Source organism: Penaeus monodon, chromosome 26, assembly GCF_015228065.2.
Source record: "Penaeus monodon isolate SGIC_2016 chromosome 26, NSTDA_Pmon_1, whole genome shotgun sequence".
In the NCBI taxonomy this organism is placed as follows: Eukaryota; Metazoa; Arthropoda; class Malacostraca; order Decapoda; family Penaeidae; genus Penaeus; species Penaeus monodon.
This window is the reverse complement of record NC_051411.1, coordinates 8,626,506-8,646,167: the sequence shown is the minus strand read 5'-3', so window position 1 is coordinate 8,646,167 and position 19,662 is coordinate 8,626,506. Positions and strand designations below refer to the sequence as shown.

At 35.8% G+C, this 19,662-nt stretch overlaps 1 protein-coding gene across 4 annotated transcripts in view; it reads left to right on the top strand.

The window, feature by feature from the left end:
* The first annotated feature begins 564 nt into the window (after window positions 1-564).
* The window catches only part of LOC119589881 (trichohyalin-like), a 103,419-nt gene continuing 84,321 nt past the window's right edge, over window positions 565-19,662 (top strand). For 2 of the 4 annotated variants that reach the window (XM_037938512.1, XM_037938511.1), the window contains exons 1-2: window positions 565-748; window positions 19,464-19,513. In XM_037938512.1, the coding sequence (XP_037794440.1) occupies window positions 718-748; window positions 19,464-19,513 (81 nt within the window). In that variant the 5' untranslated portion in view covers window positions 565-717. The remainder of the gene's footprint in view (window positions 749-19,463; window positions 19,514-19,662) is intronic. The other 2 variants (XM_037938513.1, XM_037938514.1) reach the window with 1 other exon arrangement.

Sequence of the window (19,662 nt, the reverse complement as noted above, 5' to 3'; positions counted from 1 at the left end):
ACACAGGGCCACATGTTCACACACACCCTCACCTATTCCAAAAACAAACACCATTTTCTCACTGACATACCACCGCACAAACGTCTACAAACAGCCACACACATGCACCCCACGTCCCTGCAAGCACAAAAGCCCCTTGCAAGATCTCCTAGTGTGTGCTTGCGACCATTTCTCTCGCCATTGCCCCGAGCGGCGTGCAAAGGGACCCCAAACAGTTTCCCTTTCATTGTGAGATTCCCGGCGCTTTGCCATCCCGCCCCGACTTGCCACGGGTCTTTTTTCTCCTCCTCCCCCCGTCGGCCCCAGAGAGGAGCAAGGAGAGCGATAAAGAAGCGAGATAAGAGAGAGAAGAAAGGAGGCAGAGCTCGCGAGTGGGAAGTATTGACCCTCTTGCTCCCGTCCGTCCCTTCTCGGCGCCGGACCCTTATTATCGCGTCCTCTCTCTCTCTCTCCTTTATCCATTTCGCTGTTTCGGTATTCGCAAATGACACGTGAGGAACCCGATGCCATGGTGACCCCAGTGCCCGACGAGTTTGGGCAGGAGAAGTTGATGGGTTTGAAAGAGCAGTGGATTTTTCTCTCTCTCTCTCTCCTCTCCTCCTTCGGAATGGAGGCGAGTGAGTAAAGAGTGAGTAAGGAGTGAGTGAGTGAGTGAGGTTTTCTCTCCCTCACACCTCGCACTCTTTGCCTCACCTCCTCCCTCCTCATAGGTGAATCATGAACCCCAGCAGCACACAAGCAACAGTTGGTAAGAAATATCACTCTTTTTTTGCATGATTTTAATGCATGATGAATGAGAGTGCTTTGGTGAGGTGGATGCGTGTTCTCACTCTTTTTTCTTTTCATTTTTCACTCGTACTCTTTCATTTTTCGCTTTTGGGGTGGATGAATGTGGACTTGGTTCCTTGTTTCGGTGTTATGTGTGTGTTATGTGTTTAGTGCTGTCATTAGGTGGAAGGTAAATTTTTTAGTTAAATTATGTGGAACTGCAAGTTATGGATGTGGGTGCATAATGACATCTCATAAAATATCTGATTGACTTCATAATGACATGGTGTAGCTCACCTTAATTGACATTGCAGTGACATTACATAACTCATTTTTATTTTGAAAACATAATGACACCCTATGACACATGTTAAATTTACATTTTTATGTCAGGTGGTATATTTATGTCACTTAATTTTTGACAATCATACCTGTCATGTATTTTTTTTCTAATAATAATTGATATAATTTGCAAGTTTCAGGGGAATGCAAAATAATTCTTTTTAGTTTGTATTCTTATTGTGTCATTGCATTCTGCCATTTACTTTTGTGTGTGTTATATTCATGTAACATTAATAATTTAAGTTTGTAAAAAGGAAAGTCATTTGATTTAGATATGAACATGGTTGAAAAAGTATATGCTAAATGTATAGGAGATGGGTTTTAGTAGTTTTGCCTTTCTTTTTTTAACTGTGTTCCATCCATATCAACTTGAAACTTACCGTGATCTGTGATGGATGACCGACAATCGAAAGAGCAACGTCAGAGTGGCATATTGCCGAGCGGCTGCCATGGTGTCTGGGCTTTGTGCTCTGGCAGAGGCAAGGAACCTTTTAACACATATCCTGGCACAGTGGAGGATGACTTAGTTCTTTATTTGTTAATAGATTTCCAGAGAAGGTGACAATTCCTTGCTTGCCGGAGTATTGCAATGAAGGTGTGTGGCCTTGCGAAGTGTTGAGAGGTGCAGAGGTTATCCTTAGCAGTGCAAGTCTAGTGGCAGATACTCAGGTGTCCCCTTTTAAACATTTACTGGGTATTTTTGTAGGAAGAGGAAAAGGTTACGGTTATGAACAAGAAAATTCTACCGGAGTTTCTTCTCTTTATGAAGCATGTTTCGGTAAATATTTGGAAAACAACATAATGTCTGCCACTGGCTTTGTGCCATTAGGTTGCCAGGTGTCACACAGCCTCTGCACCTGTCAGGGCTTCAGTAATGGTTATCAGAGCAATATCACTTGGAACTTGTAGGTCTCCCAAATGATTTATTATCAAATAAAGGACTGATTCAAGCTTCATCTTCACAAATTTTATGTTAGAAGTTGTTAACTTTTGTAGAATTGTGGGTTGGACATCAGATTGCAATTGTTTTATCACAGATCATAAGAACCTTCAAAAGGATTTGAATAGAAAACACCCAAGTGTTACCAAAAAAAAAAATTGCTGTTTTGAGAGCCACTACAGATATCTTCTAAATACTTTTTATGAGCTGCTATAACTATTGTAAGGTTATGAAAAAAACAATGCTTTTTTGTTTGGATACTATTTACTACAGTGGTTTGATAATATTGGTCATGGATAGATGTGGAAATAGTACACATATTCTTTGAAATATTATTGAAAATATCTAAACGTTTTAACTGAAACGTGGCAGGGTAAACCTTTACAAGACATCAGGGGTACATTTACTTGTAATTACATTGACCATGTTCTGTCCCACTCCATTTGGAAGTTACTGTGATCTGTGGTTGAAAGGCTACAGTTTAATTTCCATCCTGTTGAAGGTGCAGATATAGCCTGTACTGACATAGTAAAAGCTAAACTGATTCCTTTTTTAAACTTCAATCAACAGTTAGGAAGAAGAGCTCTTACTTTGCCAGAATGTAAGTTGGAAGTTTGTTGGATTTTGTCAAAGAGATGAAGATGCAGCCCATGGCTCAAGCATGATCTTGTAAATATTTACCAACCGTGATATAGATTTTGCTGCCATATTTGTAGTGATGTTCAAATTGTGATTTAGATATTTGAAGATATTTTGATGTATGTATTAGGAAAATCATATAATTTCATCTCATTCATCTTGTTATAAGTTGAAAAAAAATAGAAACTAATGGTTATTTTTTCTTTTGATAATTCAGGCTTATGAAAATTCGTTCAAAAAGTCACTGTTTTAGCATTAGAAGTAGGGAAAGACAGAACCCAGAAGGAAATCTAGTACCCCTATGATAATACCCCAAGGATTATTTATTAGATTTATAAAGGTGAATGAAATAGGTTTCCGTTATAAAAAAAAGGGAGACATTGAAAATTAAAAGCAATTTAAAACTGAAGCAGCTATAAACCTGAAACATATATGTGTGCCTTTCACTCCCCTTTGTAATCCACATGCTCACTCTCGAAAAAAATTTTTGATGCAGGCAATAATAAAAAAAAAAGAAAAAAAAAAAGGGAAATCAAATTTGAACTTCAAATCATTTTTTCTACCCTGATGGTCTCGGTACATTATTAAGAATCTACACGTTATGGAAAATAATAAGACAGTGAAGCTCAGTCTTCTAAGCTTGATAACAGTTTTTGAAAAAAACAATAGATTACTGTTCATACATATTAGAGACTGATATTTGCAAAGTCTCCCATATTTTTTATAGAAAATCAACAATGAGAAAATATAATTTTTAATGTGCTCCTTTGTGTCTGTGTAATTCATCTTTATCTTGATCATATACTTGGATGGAGATGCACAGATACTCATGCACAGATGCAGGCGCAGACATGCATGCAGATAAAGAAATGCAGAGTCAGCGACAAGAATGCAGAGTCACACACACGCAGACATTTAAAACCCCAAAAGGGCAGACCAACATGTGCTTACAGATGCAGTCCTCAGACATGGACAGAGATACACAGAATCTGCTGACCAGCTGACATGCAGACATAAAGACCTACAGACTGCAGACTTCAGAACCACAGAGCTGCAGGCAAAGACATACAAGACACCCTGCAATGGAGAGCACACAGAAATTTGGAAATGTAGGTGTTAACAGGGGGACATGCAGACACAGGTAATGCTGATGCAGACAAGCAAATGCATTTGATGCAGATTTGCAGACTCAGATACCTAGACAATGTAGATGTAGATGGAAATACAGACATGCTGACAAGCATACACTTTTACACACATAGACATACACTTACACTTACATGTACACATACATGTACATATACACATACATGTACATGTAAAGATATAGGTACACATGCATATACATGTATACATACACGTACATGTACATGTATATGCACATTCACATATGCACACATGCACGTACACACGCATGCATTCATCCATATACACAAACACATATACATCTACATGAATTTGAATGTACATTTACAAATATACACACATTTATATACATGTACACATAAAAACATACCCATCATAGCAAACACATATACATTCACATGGATATGCACATGCAGACACACATACCTATACACATAAACACAGATGCATGGATACTTATACTTAAACAGATACACATACACATACAGATACACATGCACATATACACATACATATATTCACATATATATATTCACATATACACATATGCACATATGTACACACATGTACACATATGTACACACACATGTACACACATGTACACACATGTACACACATGTACACACACATGTACACACACATGTACACACACATGTACACACACATGTACACACATACACACACACACACACACAACACACGTACACACACACACACACACGTACACACACACACACACGTACACATACACACGTACACATACACACATGTACACATACACACATGTACACACACACATGTACACACATACACACATGTATGTACACACAAATGCACACACACAAATGCACACACAATGTACACACACACAAACACATGTACACACACATGTAAACATGCATGTGCACACACAGGTGCACACACACGTACACGTACACACACACGTACACGTACACCACGTACACATACACGTACACGTACACACGTACACGTACACGTACACGTACACACGTACACACAGCATACACACGTACACACGTACATGTACACACGTACACACGCACACACACGCACACGCACATACAAAAGTACACACGTACACACAAACGTACACATAACTTACACACGCACACACACACACACACATGTAAACACATGCAAACATGCATGTGCACACAGGTGCACACACGCGTACACACACACGTATACACGTACACACATACACGTACACGTACACACATACACGTACACGTACACACGTACACGTACACACATACACGTACACACGTACATGTGCACACGTACATGTACATGTATACAAACACATACGTACACACAGCGTTACACGTACACACACGTACACAACGTACACGTACACATACACACGTACACACACACACACACTCATACACATGTACACACGCACATGTAAACTCATACACATGTAAACTCATACACATGTACACTCATACACATCTACACTCATACACATCTACACTCATACACATCTACACACACACACACACACACACACACACACACACACACACATATACACACAGACACACATATACACACAGGCACACATATACACACAGGCACACATATACACACAGACACATATACACACAGACACATATACACACAGACATACACACGCACAGACACACACACAAACACACAACACACACACACACACACACACACACACACACACAGACACATACACACACACAGACACATACACACACACACACATACACACACAGACACATACACACACAGACACATACACACACAGACACATACACACACAGACACATACACACACAGACACATACACACACAGACACATACACACACAGACACATACACACACACAGACACATACACACACAGACACATACACACACACAGACACATACACACACATGTAAACATGCATGTACACACATGTACACGTACACACACGTACACGTACACACGTACATGTACACACACACATACACATACACACATACACACGTACACATCACACATACACACACATACACGTACACATGTACATGTACACACATACGTACACACACATACACACGTACACACACACGTACACACATACGTACACACACATTACACACGTACACACACACACAGGTACACACAAGTACACACAAGTACACACACACATACACGCACACACGTACACGCACACACTACACGTACACACACGTACATGTACACACATGTACACATACACACGTACACTACATCAGTACACGTACACCACGCACAGTACACACATGTACACGTACACACGTACATGTGCACACAAAACATGTACACGTACACAAACACACATACACGTACACATGCGTGCACGTACACACACACGTACACGTACACATGCGTGCACGTACACACACACGTACACGTACACACATACACGTACACGTACACGTACACACACGTACACGTACACGTACACACTTGCATATCAAATTCCAAAGACTGCATGAAAATTAATAGTACAGATTGAGAAGGGGAGATGGGGGGGGGGAGGGTTCGATGGGACGTGTGATTGGGGCATCTATGTCATCATGAATGGCATAGGGGGAAGAGGTCCGGCAATGGGAATAGGGCTTTCGGGATTGTATGGTAAGTGGGGCTGGAGGAAACTTGCCAAACAGGATCTGATTTACTAGTGGAAGAGACTTATTTATGATGATAAAGACATTAAGAAAATGGCTTGCCGGCTTTGGACGGCAAGCCATTTACTTACTAACCGCGTGTTTGCGGTTAGTAAGATTCTAAGTGAATATCAGGGATTCTGAGAAAAAAATCCTGATTGAGATAGTAGAGAAAAAGGGAATAGAATGTGAAATACACTTACCAATGTGATTAGTAGGTAGGTTCCTGCATTTGGCTATAGTGTCCTCCCCAGGCATGGCTCATGGATGGAACATTCCACCCTCATGGACTGGTGGCAATGAAGGCCCACAGAGTCAATCTCTGTAGTATGTAGTATGTTTGTAGTATTTATGACGAGATGTTCCCATAACTTGCCACTCGGCTACAATTTCCCATGGTGAGATGTTCCTGTCTAACACCTCCATGTAATTTTTTTTCCCCCATAACAAGACCTTCCTGTCACCTATTTTGCGGCCAAATTTAATCCATTAGTGACCTACAGTGTGTGTCATCATCATAGCATGACTATCACAGGAGGTACTAAGAAGTAGTTAATAACTCCAGCGTCTTTTAATATTGCATAAGGTTTGCAATCTCGGCATTTACAAATTGAGTAAAAACCTAGATAACAAACAAAGCTATTTAAGAAGCAGATTGTTGTGTTCTTTATACAGTAACAGTTTATAGAGAATCTCTTGAAAAGTACTTTTGATAATGATACTTTTATGAGACCATTATTGCCAGACTCTTTGATTAATCTAGAGCTGTTTACGAAATTGTTTAGATAATAGGTCTCTAGTAATTATCTTCAAGTAATAGAGGGAAAATTACAACTTCAAGATTCAATTCATGAAGCAGCTGAGAAGTTTTGTGATTCATTAGTAAATGTAATCAGGAGGCTTTAAAGTGTCATTCCTTTTCTTGGTATTGCCAAAATGGTGATTGATGTCTTCAAAAAAACACCATTTTTGCTTTGACTTGGTATTGATACAATAGATCTGGTTACAATATAGTGACGGCAATCTTTTGTAATTTTAAATGTTCTGAATAAAGTTGATGTGAAAAGATTATAAAAATACTAAAAACTTTTATTCAGCGGTTCAGAATTAATAATTAAGACATTATTTTACATACTAGAATACTTTTGGCCTTCAAATGTCACTCCTGAATGAATTCTGTTCCCACTTCCCAGTTCCTTTAGTATTCAAAATTAGATAAAGAGATTAGAGAAGGACAATATAAACAGTTGGAAGTGGAGGGGGAGATAACCTGTATTTTTGTTTACCTTTTTTTCTAGCATTCCTTATGTTTGTACTGAATGATTTGTGGTTAATTTTCTTTAGAGGTTCCACTGTACGGAAGAGAGTAAAGTGTGGTAACATGGCACAGACAAGATAAAGATAGAAATGTTTAGAGTAAGTAGGTAGTGAAGGTGTGTAGAGTGTGTGCAAGACATGCAGCAAATCCCCCAGCATGACATAGAGTAATGGCTAGTCAAAGTGAGTGGCTGTGCACTCCTGACAGTGCCTCAGTTGCCAAGTATGAATTTTGCACAGCAGTGAGGTTACCTGCCAGGTGCAGTGTACAAAGAAAAAAAAGAAAAAGAAAAAGAAAATGTATTTGGTAAGGCCAATTTGTACTAAACATTTTTTTTATTTATTTATTATTCACTTATTATATTCTTGAGAATTTTCAGTCTTATCAAATATTTTAAAAAAGTTATTTTTAGAAAGGCTGTTCATACCAATACCCAATGATATTTGTCTGCATTGCACATGAATATGAAATATTGCTTCTGGCATGTAATAATTAAACATTTTAATGTTTGATGTAAAATTTGTTAAATTATTTTTTTTTAATGAAATAAGACATTCTGTAATAAATCTTAGTGTAGAGACATGAGTGTAAAATGTGTTTAAATTTTATGAGTAAGCTGTCAACATGACTCGACAGCTGGTGTTAAGTGTACAGAACTGCATTCTAATTTTTTCACATGTGCATGGGCCATGATTAATATTGATAAATACAGTAAACCCACCGTAAATTTGTCTAAATTGGTTTAGCTAAATGTCTAATAAAGTCATCACCAGGACTTTTTCTTCCAAATCCAACCTACAGCTGAGGAACCTGAGATAAGTCTTTATTAGCATTATGAAACATGCAAGAATTTTTTTTCATAAATTGATTTAAGATTCTACAAAATTTAATAAAGTGATACAGTGCTAAAGTGATCCATTGATAGGGAGGGAACTGTATAGAAATTTGATTGTTAAGGTTACTGTCACACTGACTGTACAGTACTGTGCAACTATAGTTTTAGCCTACTTGAATTTTGCTTGTTGTGCTCCCTGATGGATGCTAATGCAGTGTGGCTCTCAGGAGTTTGTTATTTCTAACAAACCAGCCAGTGTGGCCATTGTTGTATGATCTTTCTTTGCCCTCTTTTTGCTCTAGCAACATTTTTATTTTGGTAATTTTTTAGTTTTTATATATTGTGATTATAGTTTAAGCCAGCTATTGGCTTATTGTGTAAGAATGATATTGTACTATTGATCCATTATAAGCGTCATTATGTTGTTACACTCAAGTGGTAATAGTTTTACTAGAAGTACGAAAAAAACAAAACCATATTCTTTTTTCATATTTGTTTATGAAAGAAATATTAGGAAAATAACCGCCAAAGTGGTCTGGGTCATCTTCCCTTATTCCACGCGGCTTGCCCTGCTACACCACAGGTACTTTTTGACGGGAGTGGCTCTGGTTGTGTGCAGTTTTGATCTTGTACAGTCTCGACTCCAGATCCACGGGATGATGCCCTTAAACGTGTTGTCCTTGCTGGCTTTAGAGAAGTGGCAATATCTGTGTCCATGATTTAAAATAGTGTCCTAGATAAGGAATAATTTGGTAATTATAGTAATTGTGATGATCTTTATCATCGTTAGTAACAAATATAATATAGGGTGGTTTAGATGTCATAATAATCATGTTGTCCTTGTTTATCCTGGTCTTGCCACCCGGCATAGGTTTCCCAACTTGTGAAACGTGGGATGTTTAGTTAGAAAATTATCAAGTCGCAGTGCATGAAAAGAATCCATTTTACTGTTTCAGGCATATGTTACATTAAATAGCTTGTGTTTCCAGTACCTCAATGATTGTACCCAGCGGAATTTCAGATGATGACGTTTATATTTTCTGTCTGATTTTCTATTCTAATTGTTGAACATAAATAATGGTTGTGTTCGAGTTGACTGCAAAAAACATTCATACATTGAATCAGAGTTCAACAAAGTTCTTTGTGAATGAAAATATTGGAACCAATAAATTATTATATATAATTTTCTGATTCTTGAAATCCATTTCTAATTTGTGTTTAGAAAATACAAATTCAAAGTAATGCTTTATGAGAGGGACGACTACTGGATTTTTTTTTTTTTTTTGTACTGATGGTCTGTCTGTTTGTTTTTGTCTTTGTTTATCTCTGTCTATCTATCTATCTATCTATCTATTTATTCATGTATATAGGGTTATATAATTGTTATATAAAATTTTATGTATATCGATGTTATATCTAGCCTGTAATATATATATATATATATATATATATATAAATATATATATATATATCATATATATATATACATATGTATGTATAATATTATATATCTTATGGATATATATGTATATATAATTATGGATATATATTGTATATATGTAATGTATTATTTATATATATGTATATTTGTATATTTTGTAATATATGTATATTTGTATATATGTATATATTGTATTTTTGTATCTATCGTATATATATGTATATTTGTAATATATTATATATTTATATTTGTAATATGTATATTTGTATCTATGTTCTATATGTAATAATTGGTATATATGCATATATATGTATATTCTGTACTATTATGTATATATGTATAATTTGTATGATATGTTATAATGTTTATATGTATATATGTATTATCATGTATATATCTTATGTGCTATTTGTATATTGTATACCTATGTATATATATGTGTATATTATGTCTATTAGGGTATATTATGTATATATATTTATAATCTGTATAGTATAATGTATATATATATGTAATGTATATATCATATATATTCATATATATATTGTTATATATATATTATATATATATGTATATATGCTATTGTAATAATAGATTTATATATATATATATATATAATACTATATCTACTATGCATATATATCTATATATATATATATATATTTATCTATCTCTATCTATTATATTTATATATATATATATTCGTTATGTATTATATATGCACACCCATATGTATATATATGTAATATATACTATAGATATATATATTATGTATATACTATAATAATACATATTATATATATATATATATTACATACTACCCACACACACACATATATATATATAGATTATATGTATATATATATATAGTATAATATATATATCTATATATTTAATATATACACAACGACACACATTTATAATATATATTATAAGATATTTCTATATAATAATATAATATGTATTTATATTAGATATATGTATATATATATATAGTTATATATAATATATATATATATATATTATTAATAATATATATTATGATAGTATATATATATTTTATATATAGATTAAAAATTATCTAAATAAAAAATTATATATATTAATGATATTTATAAAACCAACCAAAAAAAAAAAAAAAAGGGAAATGGAAAAAAAAAAAAAAAGGGGGGGGAAAAAAAAAAAGGGGGGGGTAAAAAAAAGGGGAAAAAAAAAAGAAAAAAAAGGGAAAAAAAAAAAAAACAAAAAAAAAAAAAAAAAAAAAAAGAACAAAAAAAAAAAATAAAGATAAAAAAAAAAAAAAAAGGGAAAAAAAAAGGGAAAAAAATGGAAAAAAATAAAAAAAAAAAATTAAAAAAGGATGGGAATAAAAAGGGGGTGAAATAAAAAAAATAAAAAAAAAAAAATAATATAAAAAAATATGAAGATGTATATTATATATATATATATAATATATATATATAATATATATAAAATAATATTTATATATTTATATATAATATTATATTAAAATATATATTATTAAATATTATTTATATTTAATATAATTTAGATATTTTTTATATTATATATTATAGATTATATAAATATATTATATATTTTATTATATATATATTATATTTTATATATAAAAATTTTATTTATATAAATATATATATATAAAAAATTTTATAAATATATGTAATATACATATTATATATATATTATTATAATATTATATAATATATAATATTTATATATATATATATTATGTATGTATGTATTTTTTTAGTCTGTCTCTGTCTTTTCTCTGTCTTTTTTTTTGTTTCCTACATTTCAAGCCTTGATTTTACAATAAGAAAATGTGTATTTTTTTGTCAAAAAAATAAAAAGCAAAAAGAGCACAAGTTTGAAAATTTTTTACATTTTCCCCTTGCTTATAAAGGCAAAAGGGATAAATTACCATGAAAAGGGGTATACTATTAATGAAAAAAAATACTTTTTCCAAAAAACAGGAAAAATGCTTTGATGAAAGTATTTTATGTAATGTATAATAAAATAAAAGTTTTGTCGAATGTGATGTTAATAGTTTTTTTTTTGCTTAGGGAATGTGAGAGAGGAAAAGTTTGGGTGGACTGGAAAAAAATCAAAAAATACAGTACTCAGATTACAAACCCAAACTCATTCCATTCGAAAGAGGAAGAGAGGGGAACAATTATTACGTGTAGAATGATGGCACGGGAATGATTTTGGGGGAATGGGGAGAGTTTTTTTCCCAAAACAGTACCGGGTATTTTTGTGGACGCTACTTTTGTTTCATGATACAAAAATGTCGAAAAGGGGCTTGCCCCTTGATAGACCTTTGTACCCTTTTTTTAAAAATTATGGGGGAACTTATTTCGGAAGACATGGAGGCCTAATCACCGGGGAGGGGTCCTTCCCAGCGGGGTTTATGCCAGTTCCTTGCTGGAGAAATACTGAAATGCCCGGATAATAGGGTAAGGGAAAATGGCTGACAGTGGAAAAGCAACGTTGTGCTTTTTTTTTATTATGTGAACTATACTATATTAACTGCACTGTTAAACCCTTAAAAAATGTGAAATGATTTGACTTTCTGGAAATTTTTTATACTAAAATTTTTCCCCCTTAAATTTTGGGGTTTTTTAATATGAAAAAGATATTGATGATGTTTACTGGTTTGAAGAATAAAATTTTTTTGCCATTTAAAAAAAAAAAAAAAAAAAGGTGATTATACATGTAACAATTTGAATCTGCAAAGCCAAATTTTTTCTAGGTTTTTTCAATTATTTGTCATTCAGTTTTTAAAAATGCAAAAGTCATGAAATCGTATTTTAACCATTATTAAAAAGTAAATTGGGTTATAGTGAAAAACAAAAAAATCATATAATTTTTTTATGTATTTCCAACATCCCTTGCTTGAACCCATATGTGAATTTTCTTATGATATATTTGTATTTTTGTAAAATAACTTTGATTTTTACATCAAAATTTGGTTATCTTTGTGTAGAGGTTTTTCTTTATCTGCATTAAGGAAAAAAAATGCCTGATACTTTGTGAAAAAGATTTCGAGATACATTTTAAATCCAAAAATAAATGCAAAAGGGGTTTTTTTGCACCTTTTTTATTAGTATTTTTCCCATCGGGTTCCCATAAAAATGGAATACTTTTTTTGGTTTTTTTGGTTTACAAAGGTAAATTCCCTTGCCGTCGCAGCATAGAGCAAGAGCTCGTTTTTGGGGTTTTATTGAGTTTTCGGAAAAAAAGATGGCAAAACAAAAAAAAATCCTATGATTATTTTTAAGCTCATTACTGATACTCTAAAAAATTGATTTTTTATTTTTTTAGGTATAATACTTTCTAGAAATAAAAAAATAAATTTCAAGTTGACAATGATACCTCATCAAAATTTTATGATTAACAAAAGGCCATTTGACTAACATATACAAATACACACCTCCAATGCCATGGGGCTCACCTTTTGGAATGACTGCTTCTTTTTTGGTAGGAGATTTTACAAACCATTAAGGGGTACCCAAATTTTAGAGGTATATACAGAAGTTTAAAAAGAACAAAAAATGGGGGAAAATTCAACTTTCTTTGCCCGGGAGAGCTGTGTCACTTTTTTTCGATTGATATTTTACTGATTTTAGTGAAAGGGTTTTTGTTTTTTACTTTTAGTTTTTATGATTTAATTTTCTCTCTATATTCAGTTGCACTAATAAGGGATTATACTGGAAATTTTTTTGCCAAATTTTCTGGTTTTTGAAACATGGTAACTGGGATGGCTGTTGACAAAAGAGACGAGGAAATTCTCTTTTAGTGGAATTTTTTTCTTCTTTTTTTAGTTTTCATTTATAGTACTACTTACTTCTCTACACCCTAATGTCCTTTACTGATATAGTGTGAGTAAAAACCCTAGACCTCCAGACAAAGGTTTTTCCCATTCAAGGGTCCCACTGGCCCCCTTTTTGCTGTTGCATAAACCAACATTTTGCGTAAAATTCTCATTGATGTAGTTCTTTTAATTTAAACATATTAAAAGGTTTTTTTTACTGTTTTAAAAGGTAAGCGATGTGAGATAAATTGCATTCCATTACTAAATACCCACATGGTTCAGATGAGAATTTATAGTGGGCTAAATTGAAACCTTTTTTTTTTATTTGGGGCCTCATTGAAAAGGGGATTTTGGGATTTTTTATCTTCAAATCATTTTGTGATGTAGCAAATTTTTATGTTACAATTATGAAAAGCTTCCACCAAGCAGTTTTAAAAACTTGTAAAAAATAGAATTTTGAAACTCATTTTTGGGAATTCAAGTCCCTAGGAATATTGTAACTGGAAAACCCGAAAAAATCTGAAAAAATTAAATGCAAATTTTTTTTTGTTAGGAGCAATTCCATTTTTTTGAACTTTCTTCCTTTTTAACATTGTCTAGCCCAAAAAAGTTTCTTTTTGTTTATAACTTTGTTTCAAAATTCGTTGGGGACAAGAGGAGGGTCCCTTTTCCTTTTTTTTTTTTTTTAATATTCATTCCTTTAGTTCCCCTTAAAAGTTATTAGGACCCCCTTTTTGTTTTGGGTTGCTTATTTTATATATAAAGCTTCTTTGTATTTGGCCCTTTTCATATACAGATAGTTTTTTAGTGTATTAAAACTATATGTATTATGAAACTTAATGTATTTCATATCATCCTGGATTAGAATGATAGCTTCGGCACCTGAATTCCCTTTTAATTTTTATGAAATCTGGACTCCCTTTACATCATTCCATTTGGCTTGAGGGTTTTAAAGTTCGGTACATGAAACCCCCACCCTTTCCCCTTCTTTGGGTTTCTTTAGAGTAAAAAGTATATCCTCTTTGGGAAATAAAGGCTGAAAAAAAAATGATTGTAGTTTGAAGTGAGGGATTAAGGAAAACGTAACCTGTTGGGGGTTCATAGAGTTGTAAGGTTTTATTAAAAAAAATTTGGGTTTTTCAGAAATTTCAAAACCCGTTATTATCTGTCTCAAAACAAGGGGTTTTTAAATTTGGGGAAAATAAAACAAAATTCTTTTTTCATGGGCCCCCGGGAAATTGTTTTTCACTTTAGTTCGTTTAGTCAAACGTATTACCCCATAGATGGCCCCAAAGGGGTTTACTCAGTCACCTAGGATTTCCCATTAGTAGCCTAGTGTCCTGGGCCCCTTTCCCTTGATTTTTTGCAAATTTTTTTTTTTTTTCCCTAATGCTATCGTATGGTTTCTTGCTATTATTATTTTTTAAACATTTTAATTACCATATTTTTTAATAAAAACTAATAGCTTTTGTAAAATAAAATGAAACATATCCCAAAACCCGGAAAAAGGGGAAAAAACAACGAGATAGGGGGGCTATTGTTTTAAACTTTTTGGTGAAAAGGCCCCTTGTAAAAGCCACCTGTGTGAAAAAAAATTAATGAATTAAACTAAACCGTGGGTTTGGCTTTTTTTGAAAATTTGCCATCCCGGGTTTGCCTTTGGTGTTTTGGGAAAAGGTCGGAAAATCAAAATAATTAAAAACAAATGTGCATTAGGTGGAAGCGGAATGTTTCCCTGGGGGATTTTGTGATTTCTTTGTCAGGGAAAATTTTTGATTTAGTTCCTTTTCCAAAAAATTAATACTATATATATAATATATATATATAATTAATATATATATATATATAATTTATATGTAAAACACATATATAAATTTTTTATATAGTGTGTTTATTTATTTATTTTTTTATTTATTTTTTTTAGTTTTTTATTCTTTTATATATTTATTTTTTTATTTTTCATTTTATTTTTTATTTATTTATTTTTTATTTTTTAAACCCCTTGATATCTATATTCTAATGGTTTTTTAAAAATATTTTATTTTTTCTTTTTTTCCAGTAGTGACAAAAAAGAAAATTTCTAAAATTTCTTTGTAGTGCATTTGGCGGCTTGAGGGATGAATGTTCATTTGGGAGGGAAATTAAAGGGGGTTTTCATCAGTTGCATTTCTTGTGTGAAAGGGGAGTGATGTAGTACACTTTTAATTTTAACCTGGATTTTAAAGATACTATGTAAAATTTTCTTTCAAAAGTTATTTTCAAATTTTATAAAAAGATGGTAGTTGCTGGGTCTCTGAGTCCTCTCGTCCCCTCTGTCTTTCTGTCCCCTGTCTTTCTTTTCTTGTCCCCTGTCTCTGTCTCTGTCGTCTCCGGGCCTGTCTCTGTCTGTCCCCTGTTTTTTCTGTCCCCTTCTGTTCTGGCTCTGTCCCGTCTTGTTCTGTCTCGTTTTCTAACTCTTCTCTGTTTTCTTGTCTCTGTCCCCTTTTGGTTTTCTCTCCCCTCTCTGTCTCTCTGTCCTTTTGTTTTCCCCTCTCTCTTCCCCTCCTGTCCCGTCTCTCGGGCTGTCCTCTGGGCTGTCTTTTCTGTCCCGTCTCTCTGTCTGTCTCTTTTTGTTTTCTCCTCTCCCCCTTTTTCCCCTCTCCCCCTCTCCCCTCTCCCCTTTCCTTTTCTTTTCTCTCTCCCTCCCCTCTCTCTCTCTCTCTCTCTCTCTCTCTCTTTTCTCTTTTTCCTCTCTCTTTTTTCTCTTTTCCCCTCTCTCTTCCCCCCCCCCCTTCTCCCTCTGTCTGTCTGTTCTGTTTCTTTTTCTTCTGTTTTCTCTCTTTCTCTCCCCTCTCCTCTCCTTTTTCTTCTCTCTTTTCTCTCCTCTCTCTTTTCTCTCTCTCTCTCTCTCTCTCTCTCTGTCTGTTGTTTTGTTGTCTGTCTGTCTGTCTGTTGTCTGTCTGTCTGTCTGTCTGTCTTTCTCTTCTCCCGTCTGTCTCTTTTGTTTTTGTCTTTTCTCTTGGGCTCGTCTCTGGGCTCTCGTCCCCTGTCTCTGTCTCTCTCTCTGGGTTTTTTGTCTCCTCTCTGTTTCTGCTCTCTCCTTTTTTCTGTCTCTCTCTGTCTCTCACTCTCTCACTCTCTCTCTCACCTCTCACTCTCTCTCTCATCTCTCTCTCCTCTCCCCTCTTACCCCCTCTTTACTCCACTCTCTCTCCTCTCTCTCTCTTTTCTCTCCCCTCCCCTTTTCTCTCTCTCTCTCTCCCCTCTCACTTCAAAAAAAAAAAACAAATCACTCACTCAAACCCCTCAAATCACTCACTCTCTCTCTCTCTCTTTTCTCTCTCTATCTCACTCTCTCTCCTCTTCTCACTCTCTCTTCCCATCTCACTCTCTCCTCTATTTTCACTCTCTCTCTAAACTCCTCTTCTCTCTTCTCACTCTCCCCTCCTCTCCCTGTCTTCTCTCACGGTTTTTCTCTCTCATTTCTCCCCTCTCACTGGGGGTCTCTCTCACTGTCTCTCTCTCCCCCTTCACTTCACCCCTCTCACTTTTCACTCTTCCTCTCTCTCTCCTTTCATCCTTCCCCTCCCCTCTCTCTCTCCCTCTTTCCCCCCTCTCTCTCTCTCCCCTCTCTCCCCCTCCTCTTCCCCTCTCTTCTCTTTTCCCCTTTTTCTCTCTCTCTGTCCCCTCTCTCTCTTTTCGTCTCTCTCTCTCTCTCGTTTTGTCTCTCCTCTCTCTTCTGTCGCTCTCTTCTCTCTCCCCCTTCTCTCTCCCCTTCTCTTTTCTCTCTCCCCTCTCTCTTTTCTCCCCCCTCCCCTCTCTCTCCTCTCCTCCTCTCTCCACTCTCTCTCTCACTCTCTCTCTTTTCCCACTCTCTCCCCTCTCTCTCTCCCTCCCCTCTCTTTACTCACTCTTTACTTTCCCCCTCACTCACTCCCCACCCTCAAATCTCATCTCACTCTCACTCTCATCTCAAATCTCACTCTTTCCCCCTCCCCTCTTCTCTCTCTCTCTCTCTCCTCTCTCTCTCTCTCTTCCCCTCCCTCTCCTCTCCCTCTCTCTCTCCTCTCCTCTCCCTCCTCTCCTCTCCATCTCTCCTCTCTCTCTCTCTCTCTCTCCCTCTCTCTCTCTCTCTCTCGTCTCTCTCTCTCTCTCTCTCTCCTCTCCTCTCTCTCCCTCCCTCTCCTCCCTCCCCTCCCTCCCTCCCTCCCTCCCTCCTCTCTCTCCTTCCTCCTCTCCCTCTCTCTCCCCTCTCTCTCCCTCCTCTCCCTCTCCCTCTCCCTCTCCTCTCACTCTCACTCTCTCTCTCACTCTCTCTCTCTACCTCTCTCTCCCTCCCTCTCTCTCTCCCTCTCTCTCTCTCCTCATCTCTCTCTCCTCTCATCTCTCCTCTCACTCTCTCTCTCCCTCTCCACTCTCTCCTCACTCTCTCTCTCACTCTCTCTCCTCACTCTCTCTCTCCTCCTCTCTCTCTCTCTCTCTCTCTCTCTCTCTCCTCTCTCCTCTTCTCTTCTCTCTTTCTCCTCTCTCTCTCTCCTCCTCTCCTCTCTTCTCCTCTCCCCTCTCTGCTCTCTTCTCTCTCTCTCTTTCTCTCTTGTCTCGCTTTCTCCTCTCCTCTCCGCTCTCTCCCCTCTCCCTCTCTCTCTTTCTTCTCCCTTCTTCCTTCTCCCTTCTCGTATATCCCTTATCCTTTAACCCTTTTCTTTTCCTATCACTTTCTCTCATATATCAGTGTGATTTTTTGGCTGGCTGTGGTCTCTTGTTTTTTCTTTTCCTCTTTCCCCTCCTCCGTCTCCTCCTCTCCTCCTCCTTTTCCATCTCTTCCTCCTCCATCTCCTCCTCCTCTTCCCTCCTCCATCCCTCCTCCTCCTCCTCCTCCTCCTCCTCCTCCTCCTCCTCCTCCTCCTCCTCCCTCCTCCTCCTCCTCCTCCATCTCCTCCTCCTCCTCCTCCTCCTCCTCCTCCTCCTCCTCCTCCTCCTCCTCCTCCTCCTCCTCTCCCTCCTCCTCCTCCTCCTCCTCCTCCTCCTCCTCCTCCTCCTCCTCCTCCTCTTCCTCCTCCTCCATCTCCATCTCCATCTCCATCTCCATCTCCATCTCCTCCATACTTGCCATTCTTGTCATTCTTGTTCTCCTGCCCCTCCTTTTATCTTCTCATCTCTTGTCTTCTTTTCTTTTCTTTTCTCTTCTCTTCCTTCTCTTCTCTTCTCTTCTCTTCTCTTCTCTTCTCTTCTCTTCTCTATTTACTTCCATAAAATTCTTCTATCTCCCTCTCTTCCATTCATTCCATTCTTACTCCACCTTATTTATCCCCTCCTTGTTTTCCTGTGCTTTCCATCTCTCATTTATCTCCTCTCTCACTCTTCTTCGCACTCATTCACACGTTCTTCTCACTCTCCTTGTTGCTTAGAGATTTTTTTGATATATTGTAATTTAAGCTATTAACAATTTGATGGAGAAGAGCCATAGACTTATGCCTATGGAATTAGTCTTAAAAATATTCCACTACAACTTGAACTTATGATGTTTCAGGTTCAGCATATTTTAAAGCACCACCGCCTAGAGAGCAATCAGCATCTCAGGTATGAATAGCTTAGGCTTAAAATCTTCTGTGTACAGATTGAATGGTTTATATAGATGGATATAGACAATGTGAATACAATAGCTAAGTTTTGTTTGTAGTTGACATATGAGAAGTTTCATCTTGTTAGAGGAAATTTTTCTTATATAT